Source organism: Astyanax mexicanus, chromosome 15, assembly GCF_023375975.1.
Source record: "Astyanax mexicanus isolate ESR-SI-001 chromosome 15, AstMex3_surface, whole genome shotgun sequence".
NCBI lineage: Eukaryota > Metazoa > Chordata > Actinopteri > Characiformes > Acestrorhamphidae > Astyanax > Astyanax mexicanus.
Window position 1 is genome coordinate 14,115,415 of NC_064422.1, and position 16,748 is coordinate 14,132,162.

At 36.7% G+C, this 16,748-nt stretch overlaps 1 protein-coding gene across 1 annotated transcript in view; it reads right to left on the minus strand.

Moving 5' to 3' along the window:
* Nucleotides 1–6,074: 6,074 nt before the first annotated feature.
* The window catches only part of cdc42ep4b (CDC42 effector protein (Rho GTPase binding) 4b), a 42,754-nt gene continuing 32,080 nt past the window's right edge, over nt 6,075–16,748 (minus strand). Inside the window, exon 3 of the mRNA XM_022669074.2 lies at nt 6,075–13,842. Coding sequence (XP_022524795.2) covers nt 12,679–13,605 — 927 coding nt within the window. The 5' untranslated portion in view covers nt 13,606–13,842 and the 3' untranslated portion in view covers nt 6,075–12,678. The remainder of the gene's footprint in view (nt 13,843–16,748) is intronic.

A 16,748-nucleotide genomic window follows, 5' to 3' on the forward strand; every position in this document is an offset into this window, starting at 1 on the left:
GCCTGCAGCGCCCCCACTCACTCACTCACAGCCCAGACTGATTCTCAGTCACGTGTTTACTGACGTCGCCGAGGCACAGAGAGACTGTGAGCCAGCATGGAAATGAGTCTTTAATATTTAATTAACTGAGTTTAATTCACTTTTTAAGCCTTTAAGTAGCATTAATACAAATAAACATAGAGAAAAATGTTCTTCTGATATTATGATCTGTTTATTAATGATGATCAAATGTATATTCCTCATTTCCTCATTTAATATATTAATGCTATATTCATATTTATATCATCTCTTGTTCTATTGTGTTGTTATATTATGTTATCTAAATATGTTATGGATATTATGGTATTTGTCCGACGTTATATGTATACTTGCTTATTAAATGCATAATTTAAAAAGGGTGGAAATCGGCCTACAAGCAGAACTTCTCACCTCACAGGTATTTAATTTGAAATAATAAAATCAGTTTTTATCACTTTTTTATCAGTCCTGGGTTGATGCTGTAATTCTTCTGATAGGACAGCTGTTTAATGTTGAGTAGAGAAATTCCTGGAACAGTTTCAGACACCAGTAAACCAGATAGAATACTGTATTGTATTTCAATCAGTTAATCAATCAATCAATCAATCAACCTTTATGTTCACTCAAAATAGGGAAAAATAGGGGAAACCCTCAAAAAGTAAGTAAAATCTAATATTTAATCAGGTTAATTTTTAAAAAAAGAAAATGTATAAACAAAACAAAAAGAAAAAAATGTAATTGCATTAGAAAAACAAACCATTGAGATTTAATTAAGATGAAATAAAATAATTCAGAATAAAAGAATAGTAAGTAAAATGAAGTATTGGGTGCAGTCCTTAAATGCATACTGTTATTTTTTAGGGATTGTTGGTCAACAAACACAATTTGATTATTTTAAAAACATATTCATTCATAACATTTTTATCACAAAAAATAAATGCAGCAATAAAATAATTAGAAATGTTCTTTGTGAAGTGATATTTGCTGCTGACAGATTTTTTTCATCTTTATTTGATTGATTTGTTTATTTAAAAAATATATGGAAAATCTATTATCCAGCTAAACATGTTTTAAAAAGATTTCATTTAGACTTATACTTTAGCCTTTAAAAGATACCTGTGTTTTTGTGTAATAGGGAAAGAAATGAGTGTTTACACAAGATTTTGATAGATATGCAAAAAAATTTGGAAGGAAAACTTAAATGAAGATATCTTATCAAGCACCAGCAAAGCTCACACCAGTACTCCGATAAGCAGGTAAGCAGCCGTTCCTTCTCATACTTATTGTATTTCAAACATTCATTGCTTTGAACAACCCTACTTATTAAAGCCGTCTCTGATTCTGTTACATCAACCGTATATTTTTGAGCAGCTGTCAGTATGACAGTGTCCTTGTTTTTTTGTCAGACATAGGTGGCAGCCCTAGTCAAATCCGAGTCAAGTCCAATACTTTTTTCTATTCATTTTTATGATAAAATGTAAAAAAAGATTAGCCAGCTCATCACTAGCTTTATTCTCTCCTCAGTAACATTAGTATTTTAGCTAGCTCATAACTAAGATTAGCTAGTTCTCTCCTCAGTAACATTAGTATTTTAGCTAGCTCATTACTAAGGTTAGATAGCTTATCACTAGCTTTAGTTCTCTCCCCAGTAACAGTAGTATTTTAGCTAGCTCATTACTAAGGTTAGGTAGCTTGTCATTAATGTTAGCTAGCTTGTCACTAGCTTTAGTTCTCTCCCAGGTAACCATATATTTTTGAGCAGCTGTCAGTATGACAGTGTCCTGGTTTTTTGTCAGACATAGGTGGCAACCCTACCTCAGACAGAGGACTCAGACTCGGTCGGTCTTGTCCACAGTCTCCGAGTCCACCTCACCCCGAGACCGAGACAAGACCGATTCCAAACAAGACTTGAGTACTACAACACTAGTCACATATTTGCTGTGGCATTGTTTCAAAAAACTTTTGCAATGTCACAAGATTTATCTCCAGCACATCCCAAAGATTCTCAATGAGGTTAAGGTCTGGACTCAATCAATGTGTGAAAATGATGATCTCATGCTCCCTGAATCACTCTTTCACAATTCCAGCCCCATGAATCCTGACATCATCATCTTGGAATATGCTTGTGCCATCAGGGAGGAAAAAATATACTAATTGAATAACCTGGTCTATATTCAGTATATTCAGGTAGTCCTATACCTGACTAACTGCAGCATCAACCCCACATCATTTACTTAATGTAAATCCAGATGGCCACTTTTTGGCCAGGCAGTATAGATGACAAATCCAACTTAAAGAGGATATCTGGGAGTACATTTGAGATGTAGTGAAACATGATAACGAGTACAAACTTTTGATGAATCATCCACCTCTGTTCACCCCCCAGCATTTCGAAATATAGCGCTTTTAGATGATGCTCCCAACAGGCTTACAATGCTAATGATAAGGGCATAGCGCTATAAAGTTTTTACGCCATAAACCCGCTCAAAGTAGCTCCACACTTCAATTTGTAGAATTCTGAGAGTCTAAGAGCTTTGAAAGTGCAGGTATTTTATTAAAACCACAGTCCATACACACAGTACCTTGATGTAGCTCTCCGGCGCTGCCATCTTTAAATTAAGTCAAAAAAGTCAACTGACAAATAGGTAGAATAGGGGAACAGATTGCAAAATTAATTATGTGGAAATGCATGAGTATTATAGAAATATTTTCAGCAGCAGCTGAAACTTATGCATTTCCACTTTGATCTTGTAAAATAGCCATTTCTTTGCATGGGCAATGCTACGCCCCTATCACAAGTATTGTAAGCCTGTTGGGAGCATTGGCTAAAAGAGCTGTATTTCAGAATGCTGGGGGTGAACATAGGTGGGTTTATTTAACAGAAGTTTGTACTCTTTATCATATTTCATTACACCCATAGTCCATTTCATACTGGATTTCTCCTAAGACCAGCGTTTACTGATAGCTGCTTTTAGATCGCCTAAGCTGGTCATAACATGGCCAAGGTTGTCGAAAAACTTAATTTAGACAAAAAAAAAAAATCTATTACTGTTACTGTTACTTCCTAAATTTCCTTCGGGATAAATAAAGTATCCATCCATCCATCCATCCATCCATCTATCTATCTATCTATCTATCTGGTACTGTATTAACTACAGACTAATTACCTGCAACTGCCACTGACCAACGCCAGGGGGAACTATATACAATACAATCAGAGTAAAAGCAAGCTAAGATAAACAGAGAGACAGATAGAAATATACATAGACAGACAGACACACACAGAAATATACATACAAATAGAAATATATATATTTAAATATATATATATATATATATATATATATATATATATATATATATATATATACAGACACATAAATATACATAGAAAACAGAGAGACAGACAAACAGAAATATACATACATACAGATATAAATACACACAGACAGATAGATAGATAGATAGATAGATAGATAGATAGATAGATAGATCTCCAAGTTATATGTGGGCTACCAGTACAGATATAGACCAGGTTTGGACCACATTAACACTGCTATCAGGAGAGCAAGTCTTTCTCTGTGAGCAACTCAACAGCCAGGTCTTATCCTCACTGAGTTCAGCTCAGGACAATCAGACCAGGAGCTTTACTGTGAGGCTGGAGCTCCACAGCACTCCTAACCATGTTTTTGTACTATGGGGTATTATGGTCAGTGTCGACTGGTGAGAATATTTAATAAAAGGACTAAAAATAGCAAAAACTATATCAGTGTATATCTCTCACACTCCAGCAGTACATCCATAAGCTCAATATTATATAATTGGCTTTTATTTAGTTGTTGAAAGTATGAATCTATTAATCCAATATGGTTTATGTTTTGTCTGCTCAACTTCAATTCAGTTATGAATAAATATCCATTCCTGGGTTTAAGGCCTGCAACACAATAAAAAAAAACATGACTGGGTATAAAAAGAGCATTTTAGAGTGGCAGAGTTTCTCAGAAGCAAAGATGAGCAGAGCTTCACCAATCTGCTAAAAACTGTCTAAACTTTTTGGAACAGCTTCAGAAAAAGACTTCAACTATCTCACAATCTGTATAATATCACAAAAGTTTTCAGAGAATCTGGATAAATCCCTTAGTCCAATGGACCAGGCTATTGGTCAGTATTGGATGCTGGTGATCTTCCGGCCCTCAGGTGGCACTGCATAAAAATAGGCTTTACTGAATCTGTACTGCATGGGCTCAGAAAGACTTCTAGAAATCACTGTCTGTGAATACAGTTTACCCTGCTGTAATCCACAACTGAGGATTAAAGCTGTATCATGCCGAGAAGAAGATGACAAATGTCAATAATAATTTATACCTAAAATGCTGCCGTGGGCTTCTCGGGACAAAGCTCATTTAAAATGGACGGAGGCCAAAATGGAAAACTGTTCTGCAGTCAGAAGAATCTAAATTTTACAATTTAAATCAGATTTGGCACAGAGAAGACGGTGGCGTTTACATTAAAGAAACAGTATTCTTTGTTCTTCTGCTGTAAAGTTGCTGTATTGAAGAATAAGAAAGCAGTAATTATGTGTGTGTGTGAATATCTTTAATAAACAGTACAAAATCCCTGCTGCTAAAGCATGACTGTATTCCACTGAGATTTATTAATAAATTCCCCATTTCCCTCCCCCAGCAAACCACACACACACACACACACACACACACACAAATTGTTCTCAGCGTTTCACTCCTACAATGCAGGCATTGTGCCGTGCGGCCGACGCTGACCTTCTTTAGAGTGAGTTTAGATTAGAACAATCACACTACAGAGAGAGTAATAGAGAGAGAGAGAGAGAGAGAGAGAGAGACAGACAGACATATATATATATATATATATATATATTACAGTCAAAAGTTTGGACACCTTCTCAGTCAATGTTTTTATATATTTTTTCCTACATTGTAAATGGATACTGTAATCCAGACTATGAAGAAACACATAATGAATCATGTAGTAACTTAAAAGTTTTAAACAAACCAAAATATTTAATATTCTGTGAAGCATTTAGCTGCTCTTATCTAGAATGCTCTTAACTTGTGGTTTCTGAGGCTGAAAACTTTAATGAACTACCTCTGTGCAACAAAGATAACTTTCCTGGGGCGGTCCTGATGAGAGCCAACAGTTTTATAATTTTGTTTGACAGTCTTTGTGACTGCATTTGATATAATATAATATAATATAATATAATATAATATAATATAATATAATAAGGTTCTTGAACTTTTTTATTTATTTATTTAGTTGAGTTGTTCTTGACATATTATGAATTAGAACATTACTCACTGTATACCAACTCTACCTCTTTACAACTTTACAACTGATGCTCCCAAACACATTAAGAGACAAGACATTTAAGTAATAAACTCTTGACAAGTTCAGCACAGCTGTTAACTGAAAATCAATCCAGGTGACTCTACCTCATAAAGGTGAGAAAATGCAAAAAAGGGTGTAAAGTTGTCATCTAAGCAAGAGATGCTACTGCCAATAATCTAAAATATAAAACATACAGTACTTTTGTTTGTGCATCACATTTTTTGTTTGCTATAAGGTGTTTTTCTTCATAGTTTGAATGACTTTAGTAATAATCTACAATGCAGAACATTTCAAATTGATGAAAAAAAAACTGAATTTATGGTTTGTTAAAACCTTTGTCTTGTAGGTATATAAATACATATGTCTGTTTGTATCTATGTTTGAAGAATTGCGTCTATCTGTTTTTTTAAATGACAAATTATCCATTCTTATATACACCACACAGATACAAGAACTCATAGCACACTCCACACTCTTACACATTAACTGGAATTACAATAAAATTATTATATAGACATTTAATAGAGGTGATTAATTCCTAAACAAAAAAATATGTCCCGGATGAAAGCATCCACTTTATTTTGTTAATGCTAATCAAAGAAATCATAATTATATTATAAAGACAGTCAAACTTTTAAATGTAAAACCCAATCATGAACACACCAAAAACACAAAACGGACAGCCCAAAAAGTTTCCTTTTCTTACTTTTATTTAAAAATATAGCTGTTATTTTTGCAGTGGAAAGAGAGGCAGGTGAGTGTTTATTATAAATCATACATAGCTGATGGAAAAGTGAGAGAAATATAATACAAGAGTCAGCTGATTTACAACGGTCCAGCGTCGTGATGGATCAGTGTCTATAAAACAGCCTGCGGTATTTTCAGCATCACACTAACTATTGTACCCAAGAGCTCTCAGCAGTGTGCACTGCATTCATTACACAATCACAGCCTCTACAGCTCTATTCAGTGAAAGCCAAAGCCAAGCAGCGATACGCAGCGTCATCAGTGTGACTGCAACAGCTTTATCCCAAAAAGAATGAAGGAAAAAAAAACTCTGAAAAATGTAATTATTTTCAATCTAGTGAATGTCTATTATTGACGAGATAATATTACATGAGAGGTGTATAGAATATTATGGGATTATTAGACCTATTTCCATAATTCTATTTTAATTTTTTTAATAAAATGTCATGAAATGATTCTATTGCAGCATGTGTTGTGAAAAGCTTGAAGCAGATTGTATAATCATATAATATTCATACAGTCATTTTGGGTGAGGTTTTATGTGCTATCTTGTGCAGTCTTAGGATATCTATACTGGCTAACGTTTGTGCTGCATAGCTTTGCATACTTATCGACTAAAGAGACAAAATAAAGAAGAAAAGACAAACAGAACTGAGCAGTAAAGAGATTGGCACATCTGAACTCGCTACCTGTAAACATCCTGACATCCTTTTAACTTCTGTAGGAAACCTTCTATAAGAACTTTGCAAAGGTTCTTAACATTTAACCACACTGCATTTCACATAACATCCAACGAAATTTAGACTTTTTTTGTGATTTAACCTATGGAATTTGTCAGTGCTGGTACCAGCAGAGACATTATCAATGAGGAGTTTTACTGAATTAGGTAAAGTCCCGCCCATCAACAATAAAAGAGCTAATCAGCTTGCTGGTTGTGCCAAGAGTGGCAGAGGGTCAGTATGCTAGTGGGGAAGCCTCCCTCAAAGTGGAGATCTGCGCAAGCGCAGGAACCAACAAAAGCTGAAAAAAATCACACTTTTTTGTGCATTATTAAAACGAATGCTACAAACGTTGTATATTTTTTAAATATGATTTTATCAGTGATTTAAATATGTTGTTAAACTGGTAATTTGGTCATCAGTCTTGAGTATTTTAGTCTCTCCTCATTAATAGAGATTGGAGGTTGTTCTTGAGTAACATTAGAAAACTGCCCCCTGCCATTAACAAAGGTGGCTGCAGAGTGAACTGTCTTTCCAATAAGAAAGTTGGTTCCAGGGCCAACATATAAAAAATAAAACCTTGCTTGCTTTAATCTGCTGCTAGGTGGCGCTGTGTGCTCGTCCATGTTAGCATTTTAAATAATTTTTTACTGTAAGGATGTCCAAATTATGTAATAATCCCAGAGTTAAAAGCACAGTTTTAGAGCTATTATAAGAATAAGCATCATAATAGTAATGGGAAATGGAACATTATTATAATAATAAACAAAATAAGTCAGGTTATTAACAGAAAACTGTAGACATGATGGCAGTAATAGCTGGTTTTTTTTTTACGTCAGGCTCACTAGATTAAACCCAATTCCTTAATTTAACTTTGACACTTTCTGTCACGGTCAGTTTGTAAGTCAGAAAACACCCTCGATTCATTTTGATTGGTTCACTTCCCTCAACACTTTCCTCAAACGTACAGAAATACACCACACCATCACCATCACCATCACCACCACTACAACCACCGCTGGAGAATAAACGTTTTCCTGAAACATAAAAACTTCCACAGAACAAAATATGATACAGCAAGCACACACAAACCAAATCTGACAAAAAAAAGAGACAAGGCCACATTTTTTCTGAGGTCACGCTTAGCGTCTGTGTTTCAAAGACAAAAATGAAGGAGAGAAAAAAAGAAACAATATTTATAAAGTTAGTGTCTGGATTATAAATGTCTAAATTAATGGGAGCTCATGAGTTCCAGCAGTCATTGGTCCGTGTGTTGGGAGTGCAGATGGTTCCAGTTTATGGAGGTCCAATCTTTTGTAGTCCACTAGATTCAGCTCCACTGTAGGTTTAGTGTTGGTCTTATAGCAGAACTTGGTCTGAGGAGTAACTTTAGACAATGTAAACAATACAAACAAATAAAAAAAAAACACTGAAATAAACTGTTAAAAACAAGGTGTTTAGACATTGACATTAGACATTGACATTAGACATTGGATGAGCTGGGAGTGAAGATAGTTCTTTTTTAATAGACAATATGGTGTCTTTTCCACTGCAGGGCCAAATATCTGAGTGACATTAAAAGAAAATTACTCAAAATAGAAGTTAAAAGATTTATAAAACCTTAAAATCTTTAGAAACAAAATAAAACAAGATTTCCAACCAACCAAATCTGTACCCTGAGTGGCCAAAGTGTGTACCTTATTGCAACCAACAAACAAATGAATCTTTTTTACAAAAAAGAAAGAATTACAATGATAATACAACACCAGGAGGAGTGCTTCAAAACTTATAGGTTTAGAAAGATAACTTAAGCCCAAAGTGAGGTATCTCAAGTGGGAAGATCCATTGCCTCTTCTTGTTTTGGGCATACTTGGATTTAAACCTAAGTTACCTGGCTTAACTGCAGTAATAAAATCTCCCAGGAACAAATAATAAGAAAATAAGGACTAATATAGAAGATAAAAGACAGGAGATCCAGCAGAATGGCTAAGGGTCACTGAGTTTTAGTTTGTCTCCTAAATCAGCAGCAGCATGAGCAAAGGTAGAACAGAAGACACAGACAGACCCAGCACTGATCAGAATAACTCGGATTCACCCTGGCAATTTACTGTGGATTTAAGTCTGATTTAAATCAGAATAAGCTCAGATACATTTAGGTTTAACTTAAGATTTAGTTGTGAGTTAACTAAACTTTTAAAACTGTAGCTTGGATTGAGCTCATATTTACCTTGGAGTTGACACAACTCTATCTCTAATTTAAATCAGAATGAGCTAGAACCTGGATTTAATTCCAGATGAACTCAAATCTAAGCTTGATTTAACTCAGATTACCGTATTTTTCAGACTAAAAGGCATCACTAAAATTCTTTAATTTTTCCCAAAAATCGCCAGTTCACCTTATAATCTGGTGCGCCTTGTGTATAAATTCTACCAATCAGGTTGTAAGTAGCAGTAAAACCGCTCAGATAAATTACAGAATATAAGGGAGTTAGTGCTGCAAACCGGGTCTGGGAAACGCTGCTAACTGGGGCTGTCTAGCACTGCTTACTAACCATGGCTGGCTAGGGCTAATAACTGAGGCTGGGTAGCGCTGCTAACTTCAGCTGTCTAGCGCTAATAACTGGGCCTGGCTAGCACTGCTAAACGCGGCTGGGTAGCGCTGCTAACCAGGGCTGGCTAGCACTGCTAACCAGGGCTGGCTAGCACTGCTAACCGCAGGTAGCTATGCTGCTAACCACGGCTAGTGCTCATCCTCTGAAAAAAACTGGAAATCTAAGCTTACTGTAAATAAACAGAAGCACTTTACTCACCCAAATAAACAGTTTTCAGGAGAGAAATCTATTTAGATTAACATCCAGCACTTGTCTGACTTTGAAAAAAACGTTTTTTTAAGAATTACAGTTTTGTTTACTTGGGCACTTCCCCCATTATGAGGGAAACATGGCGACACCCTTGCTCACTTCAATGTAGCCATCCTTACTAGTGTCCCTTAAGGCGTCTTATAATCCTGTGCGCCTTATGTATGAAAATAGACGTTCATTGATAGTGTGCCTTATAATACGGAGCACTTTAGAGTCCGAAAAATACAGTACCTCAAGTTTAACGTAACTTTCCCTAAATTGTTGTTCAGATTTAGCACAGAGAGTGGTTCTGCTTATTTAAGTAGATCTGGAGTGGCTGCAGTCCTGCTATAGCACACTGCACCTAGCGTTGGGACAGTGTGGCTTTAATGATAACTTAACAAGCTTCACAAAAGTGCTACCAATACTTAATTGGCTCCTCACAAAAGCAGCTGTGGAGGAACACATTTGTGGGCGGAGCCTGTGAAGAAGTAACTGTCCAGTGCTGCACCTGACCATCTCTGATCTGTAAACCCAGTATTACATTTGGAGTTAACACCTGTGTGTGTCCATCTGTGTTTAATGACCCAATATCTAAATTAAAATGAATAATACTTTCCCCAAACACACACACACACACGCGCGCGTGCCGCAAAACGGACATCAAGGTGAGTGAAATCATCCTAAAAAAACTTTTATATCAAAAATGTTTTATATAATCTATTTTTTTGTGTTGATAATTAGTTTTACGTGCTTGAAGCACAAAAAATATCTGCCAAAACAAAATTTTACTTAGTATTTGCACTGTTTGTTGGAATCCAAAGTCAAAAAGTGCACAAATAATTGTAGGCAAAACGAGTCTTAATTTTTTTTTTTTTATACTATACACCCTTGCTTACTTTGATGTAGGCATCCTTACTTAATGCGCCTTATATATGAAAATAGACCAAAGAATAGACGTTCATTGATAATGCGCCCTTTTATACAGTGCACCTTATAGTCAGAAAATATATATATATATTTTTTTATAATCCTTCTTGAAATAAATACAAATATTCAATCACAACAATAAATACTAATATAATGCAGGAAATGGGCTCTTTAGGATGATTTCACTTGTTGAAGTCACTTTTTTGCACAACTGTAGCACTAACGAGGGGGGCGAGTCCACTCACATGACTTCTCTCCGGCATGGCTGTGTAAAAAAGCACATTGTGTGAAAACAGTAAACCTCTGAGACAGTCTTTGTCAAACACAGGAAACACAGTCTGATTTAAGGCAGCGGCGGTAAAAAGACGCTCAGCGGACAGTGTGGAAAGGCAGAGCCGACTAATTTGCAGCAGCGAACACTGCAGAAACTTATCTTAACAAGTGAAAATGCCTTAAATATGTTAAAGAATATTTTCAGATGATTTTGCTTCTTTCATACATTGTGTCATTTTATCTACTTAAAATGTTTTATTCCACTGGAAAATCATTTAGCTTACTTTAAGTATCATTGTCTGAAATAAGAAAATTATTTGCCGATGAAATAAATCATTTTGAGTCAGACCTGTCACAATAATTATGTCATCGAATTAACATAAAGTAAAATTTGGTGTTGCCAATTAATGTGAACGAGTCTGTATGCTGTTTTATGCTATTTAAGCATATTTATATTCTAAGTCCAATGTATATATTTAATGTGCAATATGTAATTTGTCATATTCATGACTAAGAACTTGAAAAGTTTGTTGCATTGTGGCAAAAATTGTTAAAATTGACAATATGCTCTAAAATGAAAAAAATATCATTTATCGCAGTTATTTCTGGCACAAAATTTAATCCAAAAAGATTGGTTAATTGTTTTATGTTTGTGACAGGTCTGCTTTAAATAGAAAATTGCTTAAAAATTAGTTAAATATTTAAAATTCACTTCATAAGATATTGCATCTTGCAGTGCATGGCCTGGTGGAGGTTATAGAACGTCAGAACATGTGTGTGGTGATTTTTTCCCCTAACAAAATCTCAGAATCCCCCTTAATCCCAGCATACGCACTCACACTCACACTCACTGTGGGCAGTACAACAGAGCTGCGGACAGTTAGTATTGCTGTAATAGGTCCGGTTCAGAAGGGCTATGGTGCTGAAATTGTAGCTTTAGTTCTCTTTAGTTCCTCTCCTTAAAGCGCAAGTTTGGCAAAACAATCAAACAATCAAAATTCCCCCAGTTTAACAACCTTAACACTAATGCAGCCAATCAGACGACAGTGTGATGTCTGAAGCAGACTGTAGCAGAATAGAGGGACGGCTTGTGAACCCCCACACCTGTTACCCCATAAGAGCTGAGGTGTTATATTTTGAGTAAGGCTGAACACTGGCCAGCGTGATCATGGCAAGGCGACGTGAATTATGGGAGTTTGAGTGAGGCCTTATAATGGGTGCCAGATGGATGGAACATTCCATTTGCAAAGTTTGCAGGTGCATTTAGTATCTCTCCATCAACAGTGTCATGTGAGTACTGGGAATATATCATAGAAGGCATCACAACCCAAAGTGGACAGAGAAGTATTTTTGTGATTAGTAGCGTTAAAATGTCTTAAAGTATCATGATCATCTAATCCTGCAATACTGCCATTTCCTCACCTGGGCAAAATTACTTTTTCTTTACTCTACTACTTTTGTGCCAATATGCTGCCAATATACACCTAAAACCACATGATCAAGTCCAACAGAGATTACCAAACACCTCTCGTAGCAAAAGAAGCAAACTTCAAACACCAAACACATCTCGGCTGATTGACTAGATTAGTTTTAAGGGGGTAAAACCAGGTCAATTATAGTCTCCTCTTGTCATTCGCCTTTAACAGTCCCCAAACACCTGTCCACTCGAGAGTTCCCTCAGAAGTCTCATTCCGTTTCCACTGGTTTTCATGTTCTACAACTTTCATGTACGACGTATTCCAATCGTAATCATCCTCTCATTCTGTTCCAGCGCTTTCCAGTCTCTTTCACACCCTGATCTCTTCGTCGTCGTCGTCATCGTCATCCATGTAGCTGAAGTCTCTGTCGTCCAAGCTTCTGTTCTTGCCGTTGTTCGTATTGTGGTTGTTGGGTATCTCGTCTGCGGATCCTGAGCTGGACATGGAGCAGCTCTCCAGATGCTGCTGCTCATTTTGGCCGTGAAAGTTGACTGGTAGGGACGGAGAAGATGCTCTCTTTTCTTCTGGTTCTTTGAAAGGACGGGATGGAGGTGCCCTGAGATCTTCCTCAAATCCAAAGCTGTCCTCATTGAATCCCTTTTTGTCCATGACGCTGAGAATGTCTCCAAGCATGGAGGGACCTAGATCCACGTGGAACGAAAGGATGGACTCAGCATGCTTCATCCCACCACCACTGTAAGGGGGCGCCACAGACACGGGCAGGTCAGTCAGTACGCCGAAGTTGTGCTCGTCAAGCTCGGGGTCGAATCCGGTTGCAAAGTTAGCAGATTTATGGTCAACCTCTGGAAGGTTCTTGACTGGGCTGGAGGAGACACTCTTGGGTAGGTTCGGTCCTCCTTTGGTGGTCTTTTCGCTGTTGAGGTACGGCAGAGAGATGGCGGTCTTCACATACCCGGGTGAACCTGCGGAGGGTGGAATCTTGCTTTCATTCTTGTCCGGACGATTGACAGACTGCGAGCGCTTGCTGCTCCTGAAGGTGCGGGACAGCAGACCCTGCTTGGGGGAGCTGCTTGGCTGGGTTTGCTGTTCTCGAGGAGGCTCTCCGGACCGGGTGCTCAGAAAGGAGGTATCTCCAAATGCGTCGCCACCACGACCGACATGCATGGTGTGACGAAAATCGCCGAGCGGAGCGCTGATCATCTCTGCAGTCAGATCGGCCCGGGAGCGGCGCTTGGACTGAGATGAGCCAGATACGAGCTGCTTTAGAATTGGCATGGTGTTCACAGTTCAAACAAATGAACACAAAATAAAGTACGGTAGATCCAGTTAGTGCACTGGTTTCGCTTTCCTGTCAGTGCAGGCGGAGGTCCTTTATCCCACTCTGCCCAATAGGAGGGTCAGTCCTTTAAGTGAACTCGTTTTTCAGGAAATGTGGTCAGGAAACACAGGTCTGAGCCTCAGAGCCATCATAATTCTGAGTAAGGGACTCGATGATGATTTCTGCAGAAGATCCTGCAGGGAAACAGAAGAACAAAGAAAGACAGCAGTTTATTAGTGTGTTTTCTTGAAGAATCTGGTAAAAATTAAGGTCCACTTGAACAAACATAAAAAATTAACAAACCTTGAAATAAAAATCTATTACAATAATTACAAGAGGTAGCATTTGAGAAATATAAAAATGAAAAAATAAGTAATTGTAACAAATGCTGATAATGATATGATAATGCAAATTATCTTTCATTTTATTATCTAGAAGAAAGGTGCCAACTAGGGTTGTGCCATAACAAATTGTAAACAATAATATTGTTCTCATTCTTAAAACAATTAAACAATCTGTATTGTCATAATGACAATTCTGTCTGAAGTTGCTATTTTTTGTTAAGCTTTAATGGCATTTATTTCATATTTTTGCACTAAATATTCAGCACTTTGGTATTATGGTAGATTTTCCATTATTCCATTATTTTTATGTTGCATTATTTATTGTGTTACACTATTTTTGTGAGAAAAAAAAATATGAAATTAATACAATATTTTTCAGTGTTTTGCCATATCGTCAAAAATATAATTGTCGCAAAAATACCCTGAAATATATTATTTTAGGGCCTTTATAGCCCACCTCTAAAGGCAACGTCAGTTAGGCAATACTGTGATTTTCAGAGTCTACAGGGTATATCCCCATAGTACACTTCCTACAAATCCCCAAAACATCCCTAAAAAGTATTGGATTGAGATCAGTTATTGCAGAGAACATATACTGTCTGTTAAATTTAGGTGACAACTTTTTTTTTGGCCAAAGTACATGATCTGGGGTTGCTGCAGTTATTCAGGTCTAGGTTCAGCAACAGTATGTACTCAAAGAATGAGGTCAGCTGACTACCTGAATATACTGAACAACATTAAGGCATCATAAAGGCACATTATGGGCAGATCACCCACTTTCTGCAGAGTCAATCACTACAGACCATAGCTCATAAACAGTAGAGTGTAAAGAGCTTCATGGAAAGAGTTTCCATGGCCGAGCAGCTCCATTCAAACCTCACATCACCAAACGCAGCAATGCAGGTGATCAGATACTTTTGGCAATATAGTGTATCTTACTGTAATATAAGTGCAGCATCTGTACCGTCTGTGTTAAATTAAATTAAGGTGGCCTGTATTCATTTTCGAGGAATGTGAAACGTGTGATCCGGATGAGTCACACACTGAAATAATTCCGAACCCCGGCGGCCTACTGCTCCAGCCATCAGTCCACAGTGGAAACTTTCTCCAGCAGGACTTCACAGAGACCAGAGCCAAGAGCTGGAGAGGGTGTAATTAGGCAGAAAAAAGGACAGGGATAAAACAAGTTACATAACAGAAAGAGGGAGAGAGAGAAAGAGAGGGAGAGAGAGAAAGAGAGGGAGAGTTTTCCTGGATCCTCCTCCTGTTGAAGTTGGGTGAAGATGGAACACTTCAGCTCTTTAGACAATCTACTTTTGTTCCTAAATCATTAATCAGAATCGCAGACTAAAGCCAGTGTCTGCAGCCATGAATCCACTCTGAGATCACTCTTTCACTCCCCCCTCACACACACACACACACACACACACACACCTGCCAGTTACGTAACAGAAGGTCACAGGCTCCTTTGCACTGGTGTTGCAGTGTTACAGTATTATTTTGCGCCGTTGCAATGTTATAATTTTACTAATACAGGGCTCTACAGTGTTGCAGTATTACAGTTTACAGATTACAGTATTTCACTTTATTAGTGTAATAGTTTATATTGCAGTGTTTGTGTGTCAGTGTAATAGTGCTAGTGTTATAGTGTTAAAGTACTAGTGTTATTGTGCTACATTAAGTGTTGCAGTGTTAATCTTAAAGTGTTAGTGTAACAGTGTTTCAGTGTAATAGTATTAGTGTTACAGTGTTAAAGAACCAGTGTTATTGTACTACAGTGATAGTGTTGCAGTGTTAGTATTACAGTGTTTCAGTGTAATAGTGTTAGTGTTACAGTGTAACAGTATTAGTGTCATTGTGTTACAATGTATTGCTGTGCTGATGTTAGTTTTACAGTTTGTTACAATGTTAGTGTTGCTGTGTTGGAGTAAGTGTTATAGTGGTAGTGTTACAGTGTAACATTGTTAGTATAACACTGTTTTAGTACTAGTGTTATTGTGTTACAGAGACAGTGTTAATCTTGCAGTGTTAGTGTTACAGTGTATTACTGGTAGTGTTACAGTGGTATAGTACTAGTGTTACAGGGTTAGTGTTATATATATATATACATATATATATATATATATATTAGTATATATATTTTATACATATATTTATATGTTTATATGTTCACATTAGTCTTTCTGTGTTGGTGTTAGTGTTACAATGTAAGCGTTACAGTGTTACAGTATTAGTGTTACAGTATTAGTGTTATGTGTTTATATATATATATGTTTATATTAGTATATATATTATATACATATATGTATTAAAAAAAGTATATATGTTTATATTAGTGTTTTTGTGTTGGTGTTAGTGTTACAGCAGTAGTGTTACAATGTAAGTGTTACAGTGTTACAGTATTAGTGTTATGGTGTTATAATGTTACTGTTACAGTGTATTACTGGTAATGTTACAGTGCTAAGAGTATTAATGTTATAGTGTTTATATATATGTCTATATTAGTGTATATATTATATATAAAATGTATATATGTTTCTATTAGTGTTTCTGTGTTGGTGTTAGTGTTACAGTGACAGTGTTACAGTGTGAGTGTCACAGTGTATTAATGGTAGAGTTACAGTGTTACAGTGCTTCACTTAGTCTGCCAGTGCTCTCTACATATGAAAATACACTTTCTTCTTTATTTTTAACAGGACCTAATACAGCTCCCAGACACACACATATTTACATTTCCACTACAGAAGCCCATTCAG